Source organism: Ranitomeya variabilis, chromosome 3, assembly GCF_051348905.1.
Source record: "Ranitomeya variabilis isolate aRanVar5 chromosome 3, aRanVar5.hap1, whole genome shotgun sequence".
In the NCBI taxonomy this organism is placed as follows: domain Eukaryota; kingdom Metazoa; phylum Chordata; class Amphibia; order Anura; family Dendrobatidae; genus Ranitomeya; species Ranitomeya variabilis.
Genome location: NC_135234.1, coordinates 319,436,252 through 319,461,582, shown reverse-complemented (window position 1 = coordinate 319,461,582; position 25,331 = coordinate 319,436,252). Strand labels below are relative to the sequence as shown.

Genomic DNA, 25,331 nt, shown 5'->3' with positions numbered 1-25,331 from the left:
AAAAATTAGCGATAAAACGACGGTAGAAGTTAGCGAACCCTAAGAACTTCTGAAGACTCTTAACTGACGAGGGCTGAGTCCAATCAAGAATAGCTCGGACCTTGACTGGGTCCATCTCCACAGCAGAAGGGGAAAAAATGAACCCCAAAAAGGGAACCTTCTGTACACCAAAAAGACACTTTGAGCCCTTGACAAACAAAGAATTTTCACGCAAAATTTTAAAGACCATCCTGACCTGCTCCACATGCGAGTCCCAATTATCAGAAAAAAACAGAATATCATCCAGATAAATGATCAAAAATTTATCCAGATAGTTCCGAAAAATGTCATGCATAAAGGACTGAAAAACTGAAGGGGCATTAGAGAGCCCAAAAGGCATCACCAAGTACTCAAAATGACCTTCGGGCGTATTGAATGCGGTTTTCCATTCATCACCTTGCTTAATGCGCACAAGGTTGTACGCACCATGAAGGTCTATCTTGGTGAACCACTTGGCACCTTTAATCCGGGCAAACAAGTCAGACAACAGCGGCAAAGGATACTGAAATTTGACAGTGATCTTATTTAAAAGCCGATAGTCAATACAAGGCCTCAAAGATCCGTCCTTTTTAGCCACAAAAAAGAATCCCGCACCAAGAGGGGAAGAAGACGGACGGATGTGTCCTTTCTCCAGAGACTCCTTGATATATGAACGCATAGCGGTATGTTCAGGTACCGACAGATTAAACAGTCTTCCCTTAGGAAATTTACTGCCTGGAATCAAATCTATTGCACAGTCACATTCCCTATGAGGAGGCAATGCACTGGACGTGGACTCGCTAAAGACATCCTGATAATCAGACAAATACTCCGGAACTTCCGAAGGCGTAGAAGAAGCAATAGACACAGGCAGGGAATCCTCATGAATACCACGACAGCCCCAACTTGACACTGACATAGCCTTCCAGTCCAGGACTGGATTATGGGTCTGTAACCATGGCAGCCCCAAAACAACCACATCATGCATTTTATGCAAAACAAGAAAACGTATCACCTCGCGGTGTTCAGGAGTCATGCACATGGTAACCTGTGTCCAATACTGCGGTTTATTTTCTGCTAATGGCGTAGCATCAATACCCCTAAGAGGTATAGGATTTTCTAATGGTTCAAGAATAAAACCACAGCGCTTAGCAAATGAGAGATCCATAAGACTCAGGGCAGCACCTGAATCTACAAACGCCATGACAGGATAAGATGACAGTGAGCAAATCAAAGTTACAGACAGAATAAACTTAGGATGCAAATTACCAACGGTGACAGGACTAACAACCTTAGTTATACGTTTAGAGCATGCTGAGATAACATGTGTAGAATCACCACAGTAGTAGCACAAGCCATTCCAGCGTCTATGAATTTTCCTCTCATTTCTAGTCAGGATTCTATCACATTGCATCAAATCAGGTGTCCGTTCAGACAACACCATGAGGGAATTTGCGGTTTTTCTATCACATTGCATCAAATCAGGTGTCCGTTCAGACAACACCATGAGGGAATTTGCGGTTTTGCGCTCCCGCAACCGCCGGTCAATTTGAATAGCCAGGGCCATGGTATCATTCAGACCTGTGGGAATAGGAAAACCCACCATAACATTCTTAATGGCTTCAGAAAGGCCATTTCTAAAATTAGCAGCCAGTGCACACTCGTTCCAATGTGTCAGCATGGACCATTTCCGAAATTTTTGGCAATACACTTCAGCCTCGTCCTGGCCCTGAGACATAGCCAGCAAGGCTTTTTCTGCCTGAATCTCAAGATTGGGTTCCTCATAAAGTAAACCGAGCGCCAGAAAAAACGCATCAATATCAGCCAATGCCGGATCTCCTGGCGCCAACGAAAAAGCCCAATCTTGAGGGTCACCCCGTAAGAATGAAATAACAATTTTTACTTGTTGAGCAGAGTCTCCAGACGAACAGGGTCTCAGGGACAAAAACAATTTACAATTATCCCTGAAATTCCTAAACTTAAATCGGTCTCCTGAAAACGGTTCAGGAATCGGTATCTTGGGTTCAGACCTAGGATTTCTGATAACATAATCTTGTATACCCTGCACACGAGCAGCAAGCTGGTCCACACTGGTAATCAAGGTCTGGACATTCATGTCTGCAGCAAGCTTAAGCCACTCTGAGGTAAAGGGGAAAAGAAAAAAAAAAAAAAATGAGAGAGGAAAAAAAAAAAAAAACTCAAAATTTTCTTTCTTATAATCCCACTTCTGCAATGCATCAAACATTCAATACTGGCCTGGCATACTGTTATGACCCCAGTGGACAGGGTCTCAGAGGTACGTGTAAGTCTGCGAGATACAAAAATCCAGCTCATAGGCAGTGGTAACTGGGTTGACCAAATATCTACTCCTAACACCAACACTAGAAGTAGCCGGGGATCATGCCTACGGTGATCGCTAGATGACTCGCGCCAGCCGGAGAATCTAACTACCCCTAGGAGAAGAAAACAAAGACCTCTCTTGCCTCCAGAGAAAGGGACCCCAAAGCAAGATACAAGCCCCCCCACAAATAATAACGGTGAGGTAAGAGGAAATGACAAACACAGAAATGAACCAGGTTCAGCAAAGAGAGGCCAGCTTACTAATAGCAGAATAAAGCAAGATAACTTATTTGGTCAACAAAAACCCTATAAAAATCCACGCTGGAGATTCAAGAACCCCCGAACCGTCTAACGGTCCGGGGGGAGAACACCAGCTCCCTAGAGCTTCCAGCAAAGGTCAGGATACAGATTGGAACAAGCTGGACAAAAATACAAAACAAAACAAAAGCAAAAAGCAAGGAAGAGACTTAGCTTTAACAAGCAGGAACCAGGATCAGTACACAAGAGCACAACAGATTAGCTCTGATTTCAACGATGCCAGGCATTGAACTGAAGGTCCAGAGAGCTTATATAGCAACGCCCCTGAACTAACGGCCCAGGTGAGCATATAGGAGAAGACAGAAGCTCCAGTGTCAAATCACTAATGACCACTAGAGGGAGCAAAACGCAAATTCACAACACCCAGCCCCTCTCAAAGGGGTAGAACAAGTTTGGTGTTATACCGCCATCTTGGCACTCTACACTTTTGAACATATCAATGATTACTCTGTCCACAGTGACCCCATGGATGCAGCAAATCTTGACCTTTTTCTCGGTTAGACAGAGAACAAGAGGAGTTCCCGTCAGAGTCACCTGACTGAGTCCAGCAGCCCAGAAACTCCTTAACGGTGTAACATAACAGTACACACCTGCGGCCTGTCATCAAACGGGAAGTCTATGCCGAACTCGGAATACGTAAAACACAAACATTGCTGTTCCCCTTTTGAAAGCTCCACCCCTTTTTGGGTCACCATCCCCTTTTTGGACTCCGCCCCTTTTATGGCCACCACCCCCTTGTGGGCTATTTTCTCCCTTAGGGCCACCCCCCCTTTAGGGACTCCACCCCCTTTTGGGCAACTACCCCCTTTTGAGACGCCGCCCCTTTTTGGGGTGCCCGCCCCTTTTGGCCAACCATAATTATTTGGGTCACTGCTGTTTTTGGGACTCCACCCCCTCCGGGGTACACCCTGTGGACTTCCCCACAGTACTCTCAGACCCCAGTTCGCAGCGTGCACCAGAATATCCCTGGGCTTGCACTGGCCCTTTAAGAGTCTGCACAACCTGGAGCACAATTTTATTTTTTTTTCAATACTTCACCAGCTCCTGCTGGCACTGCTACAGCTCCTGCTGCAGTCACAAATCTCTGGCACCTCCGGTGCTGGTCACAAGCTGCTGCTACTGCCACTGCAGCTCCTGCTGCTGCGGAATCTCTTGCTGCAACCGTGCTGCATGGCTCAACCGCAGACTTCGTGGACCAGCCGATCCATAGCAAGCCGCTTGTCACCTTCGTGGACCCGCCGATCCACAGCAAACTTCGTAACCTCGCCGAGTTTCCGCCAGATGCCTTCAGTCTTCATGGCCCCGCTGAGCCACAGCAAGTTGATCAGAGAAGAAACAAAGAAATACATGGACTCGCCGGTCCACAGCAAGCACCTGCACACGTGCTTTATAGAAAAAAAAACACTCTCACTGACCCCGGTCAGCACAGCACAGACTTCTGTCTGTTACACACCCGGCTTTACAGCCCAAACACAGTTTCTCACTGATCCCGATCAGCATAATACATGGTTTTCAGACCGTTACCCGGTGGCAACCTTCACGGGTTCCTGGACACCCCTTGGCCTCAGAGGTGCCCAAACACAATGTCTTTCTCTTTTTTCACTCTGACCCCGGTCAGTACATCACGGATCTCCATCCGTTACCTGTCATTGCCACACAGGTTCCCGGATCCCTCTTCTCCTCAGAGGTATCCCATAAACAGAAGTTCTCACTGACCCCGGTCAGTATTTACTCATGGTTGTCAAGACCGTCCACTCTTCTGGCTCAGACCAGCCAGCGCTGCAACATGTGTTCCTTGGATCGTTGCCCGCATTATCCACCAATTGTAAAGGTTGTACTCGCTCAGGTGCGGCGGGTGACACTCAGGAGACACGTTCCATTAAAGTTCACAGGGCTTATTGCTCCATAAACCACATAGCAACAGGAACAACAGCTAAACAGTCTTACATCAGACAGATGAATCCTCAATGTCCATAGTAGAGCTCCGCTCTCTCAGGTCTGTGGGCACACAGACTGTGCTATGTCCAGCACGCAGGCTCTCCAGCCTAGATATGGTCTCTGTGTGCTGTTCAGGACGTCTGTCCCCATGTGGAACCGTCCAACACACAGGCCACTCTGCAGTGTCCAGCCAGGACACATGGAAGTGTGTCCACCCTGACAGACTCCCACACACTCACACCATGTGCTACACACACCTCCTTTACATAGGTGTAACCACACCCAGGTACCTGTCACATAAAAAAACATAGTTATTAAGGTTGAAGGAAGACTTTAAGTCCATCTAGTTCAACCCATAGCCTAACCTAACATGCCCTAACATGTTGATCCAGAGGAAGGCAAAAAAAAACCATGTGGCAAAGAGTAAGCTCCACATTGGGGAAAAAATTCCTTCCCGACTCCACATACGGCAATCAGACTAGTTCCCTGGATCAACGCCCTATCAAGGAATCTAGTGTATATACCCTGTAACATTATACTTTTCAAGAAAGGCATCCAGTCCCCTCTTAAACTTAAGTAATGAATCACTCATTACAGCATCATATGGCAGAGAGTTCCATAGTCTCACTGCTCTTACAGTAAAGAATCCGCATCTGTTATTATGCTTAAACCTTCTTTCCTCCAGACGTAGAGGATGCCCCTTGTCCCTGTCTCAGGTCTATGATTAAAAAGATCATCAGAAAGGTCTTTGTACTGTCCCCTCATATATTTATACATTAAAATAAGATCACCCCTTAGTCTTCGTTTTTGCAAACTAAATAGCCCCAAGTGTAATAACCTATCTTGGTATTGCAGACCCCCCAGTCCTCTAATAACCTTGGTCGCTCTTCTCTGCACCCGCTCCAGTTCAGCTATGTCTTTCTTATACACCGGAGACCAGAACTGTGCACAGTATTCTAAGTGTTGTCGAACTAGTGACTTGTATAGAGGTAAAATTATGTTCTCCTCATGAGCATCTATGCCTCTTTTAATACATCCCATTATTTTATTTGCCTTTGTAGCAGCTGCCTGACACTGGCCACTGAATATGAGTTTGTCATCCACCCATACACCCAGGTCTTATTCATTGACGGTTTTTCATTGACATGGCCAGTCAGGTGAGCGTGACATCACCACAGGTCCTTAAACACAAAACCATCTTACGTGTTCAGACACGCCTCTTTGGGTGGGTTTGTAGGTGACTGCACCCACCCATCTCTCCAATCACCTGGAAGCCTTCCGAATGTAAACAAATCCCTCAGCAGTAGATCTGCTTGAGCAAAACATACCCAGGCTTCCATCACAGGGCCACCCACCTCTGCGATACATACCGCCGATTAATCACATGACCAGTCGCTATGCCACAAAGTTTACAGTGACAGACTGGTACAGAGGGGAGAGGACGCTGTCCTTGCGGACTTACATTCTTCGGGATAATGGGGAAGAGACAGGAGATTGGTGTGCTGCAGCACTGGTGGTGGTGAGGCGGCAGCTCAGGTGGTTGGTGGGGCGGAGCTCTGGCGGTGGCGACGCGGCAGCTTGGGTGGCTGGTGGGGAAACGGCAGCTCGGGTGGTTGGTGACGTGGCAGCAGCTCGGGTGGTTGGTGAGGCGGCAGCTCGGGTGGTTGGTGAGGCGGCAGCTCGGGTGGTTGGTGAGGCAATATATGTAAAGCGCTGTATCTTCACTATCCTACAACCCAAAACAACTGTTCAGCACATTTAACTCTCTCCTTTGCCCACCACTGCTACCTCCAACTCCCTTCATCTCTTCCAAGGACTTTGCCACCTACTTCAAAAACAAGATCGACCAAACAAGGCAAACCTTTACTTATCCACCACCCCAACCACTCCATATACCAGACCTCTGCCCTTCCCTAATAACCTCCCTCTCCAACATCACCGAAGGAGAGCTTACTCGCCTCTTTTCCAAATCACACCTTACCACCTGTGCACTTGACCCCATCCCTCCCACCTGCTCCCCAACCTCACTAACAAGCTTATTCCAGCCCTAACCCATCTCTTCAACCTATCGCTCTCTTCTGGTACCTTCCCCTCTGCCTTCAAACATGCCACCATCACACCCATCCTCAAAAAAACTAACCTTGACCCAACTGCTATGCCCAGCTATCGCCCCATATCACTGCTCCCGTTTGCTTCAAAACTCCTTGAGCAGCATGTCCATGGTCAACTTTCCTCCCACCTCTCATCTAACTCTCTCCTTGACAACCTCCAATCTGGCTTCCGCCCCCACCACTCCACCGAATCTGCCCTGACAAAAATTACTAATGACCTCCTTCTTGACCTATCCTCTGCTTTCGACACAGTCGATCACTGCCTACTGCTACAGATTATTTCTTCCCTTGGCATCAAAGACCTCGCCCTGTCCTGGATTGCCTCATACCTATCCGGCCGCACATTTAGCGTTTCCCACTCCCACACTACCTCCTCATCCTGCCCTCTCTCTGTTGGAGTCCCTCAAGGCTCTGTCCTAGGACCCCTACTTTTTTCCATCTATACCCTTGGCCTAGGACAACTCATAAAGTCCCATGGCTTCCAGTACCACCTGTATGCAGACGACACTTAGATCTACCTCTCTTACCCAGATGTCACCTCCCTGCTGTCCAGAATCCCAAAGTGTCTGTCAGCCATATCCTCTTTCTTCACCTCTCGGTTCCTAAAACTCAATGTAGACAAAACCGAATTCATCATCTTTCCCCCACCTCATGTATCCCCCCTACCCAATCTATCTATTATGGGAAACGGCATCACGCTCTCTCCCGCTCCAGAAATTCGCTGCCTTGGGGTAACTCTTGTGCAGCGCCCCAGAGTCCTGGTCGTTGCAGTACTGTGGCTCCGCCACTAAGGGGAGCCATGGTGCGTTCGATGGCACTGAAGGAGTTCCTCTGAACAGGTATCACAGACACCAATATGTTTCACAGCAGGGCCTCCGGGGGGAGCTAAGGGTGCTATTCATTAGGCCACTCCCCACCATAGTGGGTAAACTGGGGGTCAGGCAGGAAGTTAGACAGAACGCTGACTGGATTGAACGAAGCAACACCTAGTGAGAGAGGGTGTTGTGGAGGAAGAGACAGTAGGGTCTCTGCCAGGGGTGGGATCCTGGCAGAGGCTTGGCATTGGAAAGAACGTAACGGGACCGTGCCTGCTCAGCATAGCGGCGGTGCCCAAGAAAGGACTAGAAGCGAGATAGATTGTGCTGAGTGAGAAACAAGATCAAGCAGAAGGAGAATACCAGCAGGGGTTTTGTTGAAAGAGGCAGCACCTTGCTGAGGCGCATTACCGGTGGCCGGAACGCCGAGGGAGTGGAATAAGATACAGCTTTAAGCCATACTCCAAACAGCGGCAGGACAGTCAGTCTCAGGCGGGCTGTCTACCACATATCACCTATGAAGTCTTGGGGGGCAATTGCGGGAGAGGGGCGTCTCTAGGGTCCCGGAAGAACTCCAGGCCTACCTGACAAACGGGTGCCGTTCTTACTGTAACATCAGGAAGGGACGGAAGATTAGCAGAAGACCAGTTAATCGAGTTGTGAGGGAACTTAAGAAACAGACACAACAGTTGTGGGGTACTTTCCGTGAGCACAGCAGGGAAGGACTACAACACACAGCGCTAAGAAGGAAGGCACTGATTTCCACCTGTGAAGAGAACTCTGGAGGTGCCATTGGACCGGCCGGACTTGCGCAGCCTGGTGAACCGTATTCTGGACTGAGGACTCAGAGATCTCCAGTAAAGAGGTAAAGAGACTGCAACCTGGTGTCCTCGTTATTTACCGCGACCTGCACCCCACAACTGCACCGCTACACCACCGTTAACACCACCTATTGTATCGGACGTCCCCCACTGACGGACAGGGCCACGGACCGGGTCTAGCCACCGTGACAACCCCAAGACTGAGACCTAGAGGCCCGGCTCCGGGTACCCCTCGGCCCTGCGGCGGTGTGGGGGCGCTCCAACTTGGCGTCACGAACAGGATCTACTTAAGCCTGAAGAATCAGGTCATGTGTGCCTAGAGACTGTGATTTACTGTGCTGGAACTGTACTTTATTGCAAAGACTGTGCTGTGCCAGTTGCCGCCAAAATCCGCCGCCATTGCAGCGCTGAGGAGAGCGCAGGAAGAGAAGAGGGGCGTGAAGGGGGCGTAGGCAAGCTGGAGAGCGCGAACAGCAATGGCCGCCCAGTCTAAGTATTTCTGCGTCCTGAGGACGTGCCCGTCAACAGCCGAGGTACGCCTCCTGATCTTGGTTGGAGGGTGGAGACAATGGGGACGGGGCCGCCCACGGAAGAGACCGCGGGAGGAAGACGCGGGAAAAGAGCAAAAGATGGCGACACCCGGAGCACCATGCGGAGCTGACCCGATTCGGTCTGAGGTTGCACAGCCTGAAATAGCCCAAGAGACGCCAACACTGCGGGGTCTGACCCTCACAGGGCCGCCGATGGGTCGACCCCCTTCGCCGCTGTCCGAAGAGTGTGTGGCTGCAGCCGAGGCCCAACAGCTAGCCCGCCGTCTGAAGGCCGATGCCCGAGTGCTCACCCGGTTAGGTCAGCCTACGGAGATCCGTCTGACTCCAGTGTCTCCTGTTCCCTCCCAACTGGCCGCGGCTGGGAGCACGCTATCAAGACCGGATTTACAGATCATGCCGGACGCCGAGCATTTACGGCGTCTGATGGCAGCGTGGCGGAGCCGGCCCCAGCCTGCAGAACAAATTGATCTGGTCAGTGTACCGGAGATTCCGTCCTCACACTGGGGTGTGGTGGTGGCCTTTAACCCCCGGTACGGAAGAGGGGTGATCCAGGAAATCGGAGAGCCGCTGCAGGTCCGCGTGGATCGGGAGGAGGTGGAGCCTTGCAGCGGGAGGTTCGATCGTGACCTGGAGCCGGGAGATGCCGTCACCTACACGAGGTGGAGGAGGGACACTGGCGAGACGGGCTGGTTCGCCCGGGGAGTCCAGCGATGCATCGCCCTCCAGGCTGCTGGAACACCAGAAGGGGATGATCCCGTAGGGAAGGCAGCGGGACCCGGCCCCGCGGAATCGCGAGAAGCCCAGCCTCGCCGCGCCCCGGAGGGACGGGTGCACCTGCCAACAAGGAGGACCTCTCGGCGAGGGATTTTATCATTACTGGGACCAGAACGGCGTCCTGGCTCACCGGTGCGATCCGTTGGCCTGGTGAGGCCGGATAAGAGGTCGCCTTCCGCAGAACCCCAGTAAGATTTTATTGCTTCTAAAATGTAAATAGTTACTGTTTGTTCTTTTGTTCCTGTTGCTGCTACACCCGTCCAGGGTAAACTTTAAAAGGTGACCCCTTTGTTGACCCGGGGTCACTATTGTTGTTTTTCTTGAAGTTTTGCACAAAGTTACACAAACTGCAGTAATCATGGACTGTGCATGATTCAAACTTTCCTGTAAATAGTTTGCACCTTCTTAAAGGTGCTTCCTACTGGTTTTAGTTAAAGACACTTTGCGAAGATGCCATTCCGGAGCCCTGGTATGGACTGGTAGGCTGAGAAGAAGAGCTACCTCAGAAAGACTTGATCTCCTCTTAAAGGGGAGGTTAGAATTGAACTTGAAAAGTGATACTGTTTCCGAACAGTAATGTTATGATGATGCTTTGAAAGAAATGTAACCGTTTTGCATGAAAAGTTATATGTGTTTAATATGTTTGAAATGTGAAACTTGAATAATGTTCTTCAAAAGGAAAGATGCAGAAAGCCTGTTGAGGTAGACTAGAGTTCTGCATAACTAGGAACGTAAGAAAGTAATAATGAAGGTGAGGATAGAAGGTAAACCCTGCGTCCCCATAGAAAGTTAGTTCGTTACTAAGGACAGAAAGTGAACCCGTAGGGGTTAGAGAGTGAGTCCTTATAGGAGCCAAGCAGAGCGGGCTCCATGTTCTCAAACTGAAAGGAATGTTATGTCTATACCATGTATAGTAGAGAAAGGCAGTAGGCCCTGGCTGAACGGGGCGGTCCTGTAAAAGAAAGGAGAGGCAGTAGGTCTGGTGCCATAGGGACAGGCGGTCCTGCAGGTTCAAAAGTAGGAGAATGAAGAGTTAACTTGCCCTGTAATGTGATTATGGGAAGGCCTTTGGTAAACTAAGAGTGTATGTTTCTTAAAGGCAATGTTAATTTATTAATCCAGAGTTTGCACTAAGTAGAATACCCGGTTGGGTAGCAGGAGTTATGTATAGCCTGTAATTTACAATGTTGACTATGTTTGTAATGTTAAAGTGTCCTCACCTCCCATAAAGGGAAGCCTGTTCAAGTATACTTATTGTTTGCACTCAACAAAATTGTATGTCTTTTTGCTAATCTGTATTGTTGTTTTTCTTCCCAGTCCCGGAGTACTGTGTTTAACCAGGGGGGAGTGCAGCGCCCCAGAGTCCTGGTCGTTGCAGTACTGTGGCTCCGCCACTAAGGGGAGCCATGGTGCGTTCGATGGCACTGAAGGAGTTCCTCTGAACAGGTATCACAGACACCAATATGTTTCACAGCAGGGCCTCCGGGGGGAGCTAAGGGTGCTATTCATTAGGCCACTCCCCACCATAGTGGGTAAACTGGGGGTCAGGCAGGAAGTTAGACAGAACGCTGACTGGATTGAACGAAGCAACACCTAGTGAGAGAGGGTGTTGTGGAGGAAGAGACAGTAGGGTCTCTGCCAGGGGTGGGATCCTGGCAGAGGCTTGGCATTGGAAAGAATGTAACGGGACCGTGCCTGCTCAGCATAGCGGCGGTGCCCAAGAAAGGACTAGAAGCGAGATAGATTGTGCTGAGTGAGAAACGAGATCAAGCAGAAGGAGAATACCAGCAGGGGTTTTGTTGAAAGAGGCAGCACCTTGCTGAGGCGCATTACCGGTGGCCGGAACGCCGAGGGAGTGGAATAAGATACAGCTTTAAGCCATACTCCAAACAGCGGCAGGACAGTCAGTCTCAGGCGGGCTGTCTACCACATATCACCTATGAAGTCTTGGGGGGCAATTGCGGGAGAGGGGCGTCTCTAGGGTCCCGGAAGAACTCCAGGCCTACCTGACAAACGGGTGCCGTTCTTACTGTAACATCAGGAAGGGACGGAAGATTAGCAGAAGACCAGTTAATCGAGTTGTGAGGGAACTTAAGAAACAGACACAACAGTTGTGGGGTACTTTCCGTGAGCACAGCAGGGAAGGACTACAACACACAGCGCTAAGAAGGAAGGCACTGATTTCCACCTGTGAAGAGAACTCTGGAGGTGCCATTGGACCGGCCGGACTTGCGCAGCCTGGTGAACCGTATTCTGGACTGAGGACTCAGAGATCTCCAGTAAAGAGGTAAAGAGACTGCAACCTGGTGTCCTCGTTATTTACCGCGACCTGCACCCCACAACTGCACCGCTACACCACTGTTAACACCACCTATTGTATCGGACGTCCCCCACTGACGGACAGGGCCACGGACCGGGTCTAGCCACCGTGACAACCCCAAGACTGAGACCTAGAGGCCCGGCTCCGGGTACCCCTCGGCCCTGCGGCGGTGTGGGGGCGCTCCACTTGACTCTGCCCTGTCCTTCAAACCTCACGTCCAAGCTCTTGCCCCCTCCTGTCGCCTCCAACTCAAAAATATTGCCAGAATCTGTTCCTTCCTCAGCCCACAATCTACCAAAACTCTTGTGCATGCTCTCATCATCTCCCGCCTCGATTACTGCAACACCCTCCTCTGTGGCCTCCCCGCTAACTCTCTTGCACCACTCCAGTCTGTCCTCAACTCTGCTGCCCGCCTAATCCACCTCTCTCCTCGCTACTCCCCTGCTTCTCCCCTCTGCAAATCCCTCCACTGGCTCCCAGTCCCCCAACGAATCCAGTTCAAACTACTAACACTGATCTACAAAGCCATCCACAACCTGTCCCCTCCCTATATCTCTGAACTAATCTCCCAATATCTTCCCTCACGTAATCTTCGTTCATCCCAAGACCCCCTACTCTCCTCCACACTTATTCGTTCCTCACACAATCGCCTCCAAGATTTCTCCTGAATATCCCCCATCCTCTGGAATTCCATGCCTCAACACGTCCGATTATCCACCACCCTCGGATCCTTCAGACGGAACCTGAAAACCCATCTCTTCAAGAAAGCCTACAGCCTACAATAACCGAGCCGCCGCCTCACCCCTACCTTCTGTCTCTTCCCCACTATCCCATAGAATGTAAGTCCGCAAGGACAGGGTCCTCTCCCCTCTGTACCAGTGTGTCACTGTAAGCCTGTTTACTGTAAACGATATCTATAACCCTGTATGTAACCCCTTTCTCATGTACAGCACCATGGAATTAATGGTGCTATATAAATAAATAATAATAATAATATGATAGCGCTATATAAAAATAAAGATTATTAATATTATTATGTGTGAGCGACCTCTGTTGCAGATTGTAGGGCAAGTTTTGAACTATAGGATCCACCTCTGGCTGTGTCAAGGAATGCAGTAATTGCAAGTCCTCTTCACATTTAGCAACCTAGACTTCTATTAGCAGGTTAATTAGTTCTATTGTAGAAAAGTTGTAGATTCTTTGGAATAAGGCTGTTTCTGCAAAGCCGTAACACTCATCCAGCCTATCCCAGATCACTTGGTGGCCAGTCTCAGGTTGGTTTATATTGTGGTCTCTGATCCTTGCTGTGTGTCTCCCTGACTCTTCTCCCAGATATTTGACTAAGAGGTCTATTTCTTCTCTGTTTGACAACCCTAAGTCTCTAGTAACATTTTGGAAATAAACTCTCCAGGTCTTGTAGCCTTCAGCATTATCATTGAATTTAAGAGCCCTTTCGTGACTAGCTCATGCCCTGTAAAGAATCTAGCAAAGTCCAGCGAACTTCTTGAAGTGGTTGGTCATCACAAGGCAATGTTCGTATCCGAGATGAGCGGGACCTATGGTCAAGTAGTCGATCATCAACAGTTCTAGAGGGGCGGAGGTCAAGATGGCCTGCATAGGAGCCCTCTGTTCAGGAGGGTTGGCTAATTCACAACTTCGGCATTGTCAACAGGCTTCCTCCACCGCAGTCTTCAAAAGGTGATGATAGACCAACTTCTGCAGCCACTGGAACGTCTTCTCCAGGCCAAAGTGGGCCCCTCTCTCATGAGCTTCCGTTGCCACCTCGCTGATCAACCTTTCTGGGAGTATTACTTTCCAAGTGACTTCCAACTCCCGTACTAACTGCACCTTCCGATACAGCAAGCCATCTTCCAATTGGAGCCTCTCCCATGGCCAGAGGATCTGCAATGTTCCCAGGGACAGGGCATCTCTCTCACTTCAGCTGGGGAGCTGCTTCAAAGCCACCCACCATCGAGCGATTTCCCTATCTTCCTACTGGAGCTGCACCCAATCGTCACGAGGTTGTCCCAGCATGTGTTCCCCCGACACCTCTTTGATCTGTTACTTTGTCTCTGCCAACGTCCTGGCGGAATTCCAGAACCCAGGGATCTCTTCTGCCTCCAGCTCTTTGTCTCGTTTACGTCCAGGCCGCTCGTGAGTCACTGTGGACAAAGCATCGGCATGTGTATTCTCAGATCCTCTTCGATATGCGATCTTGTATCGGTATTTCGCCATTCAGGCCACGCATCTTTGCTCCAAGGTCCCCAGTTTTGCATTTTCCAGGTGGGCCAAAGGATTGTTATCAGTGCGTACCAAGACTTCGGACCCTGACAGGTACTCGGCAAATTTCTCAGTCAGTGCCCACACTAGCGCCAGCAGTTCCAGCTTGAAAGAACTGTAGTTATCTAGATTTCGTTTGGAGTCGTGGAGGGATCAGCTCGCATAAGCAATCACCCGCTCTCTTCCGTCCTGCATCTGTGACAATACGGCTCCTAGCTCATTAGATCAAATAGCTCATGAAAAAATTCAGCATAGCAAATACCAGTGTAAGGCCAATTGGTAAATGAAATAAGTATTCGCTGATATAAATTTTGGACGAAAGTAAGGACTAGTAGCTAACTAAAGGAGAAAGAGGAGGTAAAAAAACATAAATACAACCATGTAGTCCACAAGTGGTAAAAAATGTATAATATCTTTATTACAAAAAGTGCATAACACAGGTGAGGAGAGTGTGTGCCAAACTGCACGAACCACTATTTAAATGCACCGAGAACGCATGGAGCCAGGAGAATAAACAAAAATCCACATTATAAATGTAATGCTCACAAACCTATCTATCTCCACACAGGGGACTTGTCAATATATGGAAATAAGAGGGTGTGGAAACATCTGCAAAAAAACTTAATACAGTTACAAATAAGAGCACAGTGCACATGAATAAATACTGGGGTACATTGTAACTCCTACCGCAGAGGACATAGTCGTAACTGCTGTAAGTACGGAGACATATTACCTCAAGTGGTTCAATAAAAGGTTTGTTTACCACCAATCTATTGCAGTGTTCTCTATAGCCATAGCGCTCCTTAAATTGACCAAATTTTTCCAAAAAAACTATGATGTACAATAACAAATTGTATTGTGGTACCTGGTTAGCCAGAAAAATGGATGTGAATACTTTTCTGCCCAATGATGACAGAAGTATTCTAGGAGTGATACCTTTATTGGCTAACCAGATTACAAAAAGATTTTTGTAATCTGCCTGAAGAAGGAGCCACTGTGCTCTGAAAGCTTGCAAACATATGATTTTCTGGTTAGCCAATAAAGGTATCACTCCTAGAATACTTCTGTCATCATTGGGCAGAAAAGTATTCACATCCAAAAAAAACTAGACAGCTGGTGGCCCAACCATCCATTTTGGCCCATACGAGAGGACTCAGGGAAATCAAACTTGTGGGACTTCCTTCTCTCCTTGGCAGCTCAGGCTCCGGGCGGCATCCCCCAGCCACAGAGCCCACTAGTTTAATGGCCGGCGAGTAAGAGGCTTCCCCCATCGGGTGCATTCTCGGGCATAATGTCCAGTGTCCCTGCACCTAAAGCAAATCGGCTGTATATCTGCTCAGGGTTGTCCAGTTCCCTGACGGAGCTTGGAGTCGGTCCTGCCTCTAACAGAGTCTGGAATCAGCAGGGGTCTTTTTTTAAGTCAGTCCACTCTTCCCACATGTCCTAGATTTCCTTCCAAATTTCCCTCACCCAGCATGGTTCAACTGTGGGCAGGGAGGATACTCCGGACCTTCCCTGTCGAGGCCGCCATCCCCTGTTCTTGCTCACGCGCATGCACTTCCACACCAACTTCCAGAAAAGACATAGGTGGATTGGCTCGCAAGCGCTCCCGCAGGGCCTGTCTAAGCAGTGCATCCCTCAAGCCTGTTAAGAGTTGGTCCCTCAAAATTACATCAGGGGGGCCTACACCCACGTCATCCTGCTTAGTGATCACGGCATGGATCTCCAGTAGTGCATTCATATATTGGGTCACAGAATCCCCCTCCCTTTGAACGTGGTTAAACAAAGCATCCTCAATTCACCAATATCCGTGGGGTCCCCACGCATCTCTTCCAAGATCTGTAACACTTTGGTGAACGTGTTCTGCTCGTGTGGGGGCCGGAACATAACAGATGATCTGGCTTCCCCATCTAGGGCCATCACATCAATCTCCGCCTCCATAGCGGGGATCATGGGGTGCATCCTTAGCATGCCCTTAACCCGCTCGGACCAGTCCCATAACAGTGAATTGCTCCCTGTAAACTTTGAGAGATTGCTGAGCATGGCCCCCAATGGCAAGCTGGAGCTTGTAACACCCACGGCTGCTTGGTCTGTCACCTCCCTGCTTGTGGACTGCATCCTGCCGACTACGCCAAGTGTAAGCAGGTTGTGTGATGCAGTGACAGACAGCAAGCAGAGCAAGGGTTAACCAAATGTAACAATTTAATAGGACAGGGTATTCACTACTCACAGGGAGGTAAATGGTTAAATTCCAGTTAAGAAACTTATCGTGTCCTTCATGCTTCTCCTCAGCAGGTGATCCTGCAAGGGTTGTAGCACCAGGAACATCCGGGAAGATGTCCTCAGATGGGGTCATTTAAACGATGGTCCGTCCCCTAGTTCACAAACACAAGCGGCCAAAGCAAACAAGGCCGCGGCACTTCCAGTGTCATACGGGAAGGGGCGTGAAGTTTACGGGAAGGGGCGTGAAGTCACTGGCAGGGAAGTCCGTATGATTCTGTCCGGTGGTCGGCTTTCTCTCCTCTGCTCTAGCGCGGTACTCTCAGTCACTGAACACACGGTACCTCTCTCCTCAGCAGTCTTGCTAGAGATGGTGGGGATCTACTAACGCAGCCTGTCGTGGCATCGGTATGCAGGGGACAGAGCGCGCTGATCACCCGTCTTCGCGCTGCTGCTAGTTCACACCAAACTGCTGGCTGCTGCGCACGCTTTTCCTTTTATCTTGCTCCCCCTACCCGGGTCATGAGGTTGGTCCTGATCCTCATTCTTTCCCCCAGGCAACAAGGGAGGCAGCCTCAACAATTCCGGGCTTGGTCTCAGTCACAGGTCATGGGTCTTGCAACAGTATAATGACCCAAAACATATAGCTAGAAACACCCAAGAATGGCTAAGAGGAAAACACTGGACTATTCTGAAAAGGCCTTCTATGAGCCCTGACCTAAATCCTATTGAGCATCTTTGGAAAGAGCTGAAATATGCCATCTGGAAAAGGCAACCTTCAAACATGAGACAACTGGAGCAGTTTGCTCTTGAGGAGTGGGCCAAAATACCTGTCAGGAGGTGCAGAAGTCTTATTGACAGTTACAGGAATCGTTTGATTGCAGTGATTGCCACAAAAGGGTGTGCAACAAAATATTAAGTTAAAGGTACCATCATTTCTTTCCAGGCTGATTTCATGAGTTTTTTTTTTAATTCTGTGGAAGCATGGTTGAAAAGCAATGTCTGACTTTCATTTGTTCATTGTCATAGATTTTTTATTTATTATTACTTTTCTCAGATTCAAGTTATTTCTGTGATCATTGTGGGTTTTTCTATCATTAAACGAGGGGTACCAACAATTTTGACCACGTGTGTATAAACACAGCACACAATATGCTCTGGATCGCAGCCGGGCACATATCCTCTGGATTACAGTCACTAACCCAGTTCACTCTGCCCTATTGCCATGGGTGACTGCACCATTTTGTTAATGTGCTACTCACAGCTTTACACAGTACATGATATCCTTCAGTTTACAGTCACTAAACACGCCAGTCCTCCTTGAGACCAGTTGCCGTGGGTGACTGCACCACCATGTTAATGTTCTACTCACAGCATTACACAGTACACAATATCCTCTGATCACAGCTGGACACCATATCCTCCAGTTTGCAGGCACTAAATACACCAATCCTCCTTCGGGCACAGGACAGTCTACCTCCGGTTCACCGCCTGGCACAAGACAGTCCACCTCCGAAACCAGTTACTGTGGGCGACTGCACAGCTGTGCACGCTGTGGGTGCCAGGCATCTCAGCTCCCCTGGCTGCTTGGCTCCGCTTGCCTGAGTTGCCTCACACAGGAGCTCTACAGAGCCGACTGCCCTCTAGCATACACCAGACTGACACTGATTCTGACCATGACACACCCAAACCCTATACTGCAGGGTTTTTAACTTAAATCTGTGGCCTTCAGCCACATGGAAAACACGGCCCGGAATGAAACGGACTGCATGACTACCATCCTGCAGTCTGTTTCAAAACACAAAAGCCCAGAGCAGGTTTTCCCTAAATCTATATAGGAAAAAAAAAAAGTTATTCAGCTCACCATTAGATGAATTTCTGTGGCTTTGGGTGTGGACTCCAGGATGGTGCTCGGAAAAAGCGGCTGTTGGCAATCAAACAAAAAAGGTTCCAGCAACAGACATCCAAAATCAGGTTATTAAGTGGACATTAAAAAGCTCATTTTATTGCAATGCTTCTAAAAACATGCTGTTAAAATAGTGAGTGAGGGATTACGCGTTTCGAAAAAAAGTGTTTTTAATCACAACCATGTCTGTGATCCGTACAAAAGCATAGCTAAATAGAAATGGAGGAAAAGGAAATGAGGTAAGCAATTAGTCATGTAAATGAAACACTTATGCTAATGACACAAAACATGCAAGAAAAAATAAAAAAATAAAAATACATATCATAGATGTAAAAAAACATGAATTCGATAATAATACATAATATCTGTTCTCTTATTCAGTACAGAAGGAACTCTGTAATTAAACTTGAAAATGAATTGCGCTTCTTTAAAATGCAATACTTTTGTCTCTATCACCGCCTCGATCACTGATAAGAACTTCCTCTAGTGCATGAACATGAAAAAAGTCCAGACAACCTTTGTGGACAGATGAAAAAATGATAAGAAGATCCTGATAAACTTCTTGTGGTATTTCAATTATCAGCCAGCGGTATAATCCAACCAGTATTATTCTTACAGCAATTCGGATTAAAATTTAACTTTTAATGTAGTTTTCTATAAAAGTATCACAAAATAATATTCACCACGAAGTGCAAGGTGCATAGGACATACAACACTAGAACACTAAAAAACAAACAAAACAAGCGGAGTGCATATAATCAATGGGGTACTATATACACTAGCCCCTTATATGTAAGAGCCTATCTGTCGTATCCAACCGCATACAGCAAGTGGGGTATTTTACATATGAGCCACTTATACATAGGAAACCAACCATCAAATCCGCTTATATACACCATGCGGTAGGTAACGTTCCTAAACAAATGACCCTGTTCTGTGGGCACTTATAAATAACATATGTTGCCCCTAATAGCTCTACTCCGCGTATTCCAGCTATCTCAGCATCACTTATGCTGCATATAGGATAGAACCTGCTTCAGCCTTTTTACGGTCCATTCCTAATTAGCATACAAGACCCTTCTTTATGCACAGATTAAACATGTAGCAGATCCATAGGGTCATTAAGTGTTCATAACATTATCTTCCCCAATAGTACAGTCTAATGAGACACAATTTCTCTATTGCCTTATAGCTGCTAATACCAATCATAGGAGTTTACATACTGTGTTGGATATGACGATTATATGCACTCCGCTTGTTTGGTTAGTTTTTTAGTGTTTTAGTGTTGTATGTACTATGCACCTTGCACTTTGTGGTGAATATTATTTTGTGATACTTTTATAGAAAACTACATTAAAAGTTAAATTTTAATCCGAATTGCTGTAAGAATTGTTGTGGTATTTGTGGCATCATATATATGCTCCGCAATTCTTGTCCTGAGAGATCGCATAGTGCATTCGACATATTGAAGACTGCACTGTGCGCACGTAATAACATAAACCACATATGTTGCACTGCAATTAAAAAACGTGCGGTTCTTGTGTGTATAAGGAGCAGCTGTGGCTTTAATTTCATTTGAATTGTCCATATATCGACATAAGCCACACTGGCGTTTACCGCATTTATATGAACCAGACAGGGATAACCAGTTGCATTTTGTTTTAACCTTGACTTTTGGATATGGGATGGACCCCACTCCATCTTAAAACCACCATAACTACTGTAAACCTAGGCACTAAAATAAATACACAAAACACATTATTTTGGTTGTCAAAATGGCCACAGCTTTTATTCAACTCACAGGATTAAATAATCACAGTAGGAGTCAGGGTGGATTTGATTTAAATCTAACTGATTTAAATCACGATTTAAATCACGATTTAAATCACTAGTCAGTAAGGCTTGATTTAAATCAGTGATTTAAATCAAAGTTTCTACCTAAACTAGTTCTTGCTACTTTAACATGCAAGTAGATGAAGATTTTTAGAATCACTTTTTATATTACTTTTTTCTCCCCAGTTTAATGGGTTAATCATTCATATTTGGACACCACTGTTCTGTTGTACTTAGGAAGGAGAAAAATAATCCTGACCTTAATAACAATTTAAATAGATTTATTCAACTGAAACAATAACAACATTACAGCATAAGTTATTTGCTTAAACAAACATCCATGTTTGTTAACTAATTTGGCTAAACAAAATATATATATATTTTAAGAAACTTAGACTGTCAGCCCAGCCGACACATGAAAAACTTAAATACTACTGTCACTGCTGTCCTCTGTAGCTCACTTGTCGGCATCTTCATCATCATCTTCTCCTTTGTTACTATTCATAATCTGGAAAAGAAAAACAAGCTTTCCTGCTTTATTGGGTCCCAAACGATTTCTCAATTTAGAATGAATGAGTCCAAAGGAAGAGAATATTCTTTCAACGCCTGCAGAAGAAGCTACTGCTGTTAAAAGTGAAATCATTACTTGAACAGTCTCTAAATCCAAGCGCTTAAGTGACTTCCACCAGTTTACTGGTGTGACCTTCCTTAAAATATCTTCAGCAAACATATATTTCTTGAATGGTTCCCCCTTAGCTCTGAAGTTTATTATAGTTGGCATTAAAGATGGATGATTGCTGGATACCCATGTCATAGCTAACTCCTCTTCCTCAGCACTTAGGTTTTGACCCTGATATTGGATATTGACAATATTTGCCAAAAAATGAGCTGGAGTCAGTGCTTGTCCCATTCGTTTGTTTACTGCTTGTAATTTAATTCTGTCCATGTGTAGTTCTGTTTTTAAGTGTTCACTCAGTTCCTTCCAAATTTCAACAGCATCCGCAATAAAACAGCTATTTTTCTGTATTTTGTTTAAAGCTTGAGAGATGGGTTTCAGGAAGCTCAGCATATGTTCAACATTTCTCTTAAGCCCAATGTTGAGGATTTTGGCCGTGACAGTGCCATCTATTTTATCTCGATTTTCTTCACAAAGTGTCATCAGAATAGGCCAGTTTTTGATATACTGCTCAAAACAGTCCACCACAGAGTTCCATCTAACATCTTGTGGGAGCGTTAGCTTGGTTCCACCCATCCTTTTCAGAGCTGCTGCAGCAAAATGATTATTACGGAAGTATTTAGCAATTTCAACAACATTAGCCTTTATTTCTGGAACACTTACCGTATATACTCGAGTATAAGCCGACCCGAGTATAAGCCGACCCCCCTAATTTTGCCACAAAAAACTGGGAAAACTTATTGACTCGAGTATAAGCCTAGGGTGGAAAATGCAACAGCTACCGGTGAATTTCAAAAATAAAAATAGATGCTCCATACTGTTCATTATGGCCCCATAGCTGTGCCATATAGTGCTCTGCACCATTATTGCCCCATAGCTGTGCCATATAGTGCTCTGCACCATTATTGCCCCATAGCTGTGCCATACAGTGCTCTGCACCATTACTGCCCCATAGCTGTGCCATATAGTGCTCTGCACCATTATTGCCCCATAGCTGTGCCATACAGTGCTCTTCACCATTACTGCCCCATAGCTGTGCCATATAGTGCTCTGCACCATTACTGCCCCATAGCTGTGCCATATAGTGCTCTGCACCATTACTGCCCCATAGCTGTGCCATATAGTGCTCTGCACCATTACTGCCCCATAGCTGTGCCATATAGTGCTCTGCACCATTACTGCCCCATAGCTGTGCCATATAGTGCTCTGCACCATTGCCCCATAGCTCTGCCATATAGTGCTCTGCACCGTCCATTATTGCCCCATAGCTGTGCCATATAGTGCTCTGCACTGTTGCCCCATAGCTGTGCCATACAGTGCTCTGCACCATTACTGCCCCATAGCTGTGCCATATAGTGCTCTGCACCATTACTGCCCCATAGCTGTGCCATATAGTGCTCTGCACCCTTATTGCCCCATAGCTGTGCCATATAGTGCTCTGCACCATTACTGCCCCATAGCTGTGCCATATAGTGCTCTGCACCATTACTGCCCCATAGCTGTGCCATATAGTGCTCTGCACCATTACTGCCCCATAGCTGTGCCATATAGTGCTCTGCACCATTACTGCCCCATAGCTGTGCCATATAGTGCTCTGCACCATTACTGCCCCATAGCTGTGCCATATAGTGCTCTGCACCATTACTGCCCCATAGCTGTGCCATATAGTGCTCTGCACCCTTATTGCCCCATAGCTGTGCCATATAGTGCTCTGCACCATTGCCCCATAGCTCTGCCATATAGTGCTCTGCACCGTCCATTATTGCCCCATAGCTGTGCCATATAGTGCTCTGCACCGTCCATTATTGCCCCATAGCTGTGCTGCTGCTGCTGCAATAAAAATAATAAAACACATACTCACCTCTCTTGCTTGCAGCTTCTCGGCGCCATCTTCCCAGCGTCTCCCTGCACTGACTGATCAGGCAGAGGGCGGCGCGCACACTATATGCGTCATCGCGCCCTCTGACCTGCACAGTCAGTGAGGAGAGAGAGACGCCAGGAAGATGGAGACAGCGCCCGGCGTGTGGAACCAGGACAGGTGAATATGACATACTTACCTGCTCCCGGCGTCCCGCTCCTTCCCCCTGCCTGTGTTCGGTGCCGCAGCCTCTTCCTCTGTCAGCGGTCACCGGCACCGCTTCATTAGAGAAATGAATAGGCGGCTCCGCCCCTATGGGAGGTGGAGCAGCCTATTCATTTCTCTAATGAGCGGTCCCACGTGACCGCTCAGGGGAAGAGGCTGCTGCACCCGGAGACCGTGGGACGGGCAGGGGGAGTGACAGGATCGCCGGGACTAGGTAAGTATGCCTCAGCGCCCTCTCCCCCTCACCCGCCGACCCTGCCACAGACCGTGACTCGAGTATAAGCCGAGGGGGCACTTTCAGCCCAAAAATTTGGGCTGAAAATCTCGGCTTATACTCGAGTATATACGGTAAGTCTTTGGCTAAGAGGTGCAGCAAATGAGCACTGCAACCATATGTTATTAGCAGCTTTGTATTCCCTCCCTGCTCTTCTAAATCTCTTCTCATCTTGGATACGTTTGCAGCATTGTCAGTGACCAAACTGCGTACTAGACATTTGAATTTTTGTTCACATGTCGTTATAGCTTTTACTGCCACTTCTTGTAAGTATTCTGCTGTGTGTGCAATTCCTGACGTATCAGTTGTTTGTGCAAGGAAGACTTTACCTTCTTCTGTTGTTATACAAGTACATACAATAGGATCATTGTGGACATTACTCCACCCATCAATACTTAGGTTAGCAATTTTACCCTCCAGAGCTGTTGCACATTGCTCCATTTCTCTGTCATACACTTGATCCAGCAGTTTCCCTGCAACATCAGCTCTGCTGGGTGGACTGTATCCTGGTCTCAGTGACTGAACCATATTAATGAAATGTGGGTTCTCAGTCAGACGGAAAGAAGAGTTTGTTGCATAAATAAACTGGGCAATTTTTTCATCAATCAACTCTTTTTCTAATCTGCTAGTTCTTATCACAAACCTATCTATGGTGGTTCCAGGAGGTAAAGGTTTTTTCTTCCTTTTGGGTGATGGTGATATGTGGCTGTGGGTGTCTGATGATGATGCTGCTGCTAATGAAGCACTATCCTGGATGGATAACTCTGAAACTGTAGAACAGGATGATGGTGATCTTGGAGGTGGATAGTTTCCAGAATCCATGAATTCCCCTAAACAAAAAAAGTCAATGCTGTTATTTTATTGTTTATACAATTTCTGCTTATTGTACACAACACATCACTGCCCCTGCCCCAAAAGGAATATTTGTTTTTCTTCATAACTGTACCAAATGACAGTAACATGCAGTAATAATAAGAAATATAATTTTTCTCACACATGACAGTTCAGTCTTTAGAAATAGGATTCAATAAAAATGTTTACCAACCTGAAGATCCTGCCTGTTCAGAAGTGTTTCTTTGGTCATCTTCATCACCGCACTTCTCATGATGTTGCCTCATTCGCGCCACCAGGCCTTGCATCTCTTTGTTGCATCGTTTGCATTTTGCACGCATGCCTGCCTTACCGATAGGCGAAGGAGCTTCATTAAAATATTCCCAAACTGGGTCTCTTTTACGGCCTGCTGCCATTATAAGGAAAGAATGTAATAAACCTCAGATCGTATCGTACACACAAACAGATCCAGACTTGTCTGTCTGTGGCTATGCTGCAGTATTGTGCTCAAAGTTTCACTTTCATTTTCTTGTCTGCTTGCCCTTCCTCCTCCTCACACTTAGATTCACATTCTTCTTGTGTTGTGCCGATCTATTCCACTCCAAACAGTCAGAAACATATTGTCTAACTTCTTGGACTTGGCACTGAAGGGGTTGATTCTGTATTCATAGGTTTGTAGAACAATAGGATTAAGGTCTTTTTCTCAACTCTGTTCATGTTGTAACATTTTTGCCGTGAAGAAGAGGCTGGGACCTCTGCGGAGTCAAATTCAGTTTTGAGAACTGCGTAAGTAAAGCGAGCGTCTGTGATAATATAGGAGAGAAACTGCCCACTAATCCTACAGAAACCTCTGGAAGAGCATGGCATTGTGAATGTTACACATATACAGCCTTTATTCTACTGAGTTAAACAACTCAGCTTTATGTCATGATGGAAGAACCTTTGGATGGTAAAATATTTTCCTCAAAAAGCAGTTTATTGAAAAAAATCCGATTTAAATAAAAAAAATCCGATTTTTTTGATTTTTTTTTTAAAAAACATTGATTTTTATTCACCCTGGTAGGAGTCAGGTGGAGTGCTAGTACATTGGGATTCACAAGTACTGTAATATCCCCAGATGTCTGACATACAGCACCAGGAGGGGCAGCCATACAGCCATAAAGGGGCGGCACGCACTGGCTTGCCATTCAAGCAGAGCCAGTAAACTTTCAGGGCACCAATG

At 47.0% G+C, this 25,331-nt stretch overlaps 1 protein-coding gene across 1 annotated transcript in view; it reads right to left on the bottom strand.

The window, feature by feature from the left end:
* Window positions 1-25,064, bottom strand: part of LOC143817684 (uncharacterized) — a 49,200-nt gene extending 24,136 nt beyond the window's left edge. Inside the window, exons 1-2 of the mRNA XM_077299176.1 lie at window positions 24,324-25,064; window positions 23,229-24,108 (exon numbers count right to left, since the gene is read on the bottom strand). Coding sequence (XP_077155291.1) covers window positions 23,229-24,108; window positions 24,324-24,525 — 1,082 coding nt within the window. The 5' untranslated portion in view covers window positions 24,526-25,064. The remainder of the gene's footprint in view (window positions 1-23,228; window positions 24,109-24,323) is intronic.
* Between the last annotated feature and the right edge of the window lie 267 nt (window positions 25,065-25,331).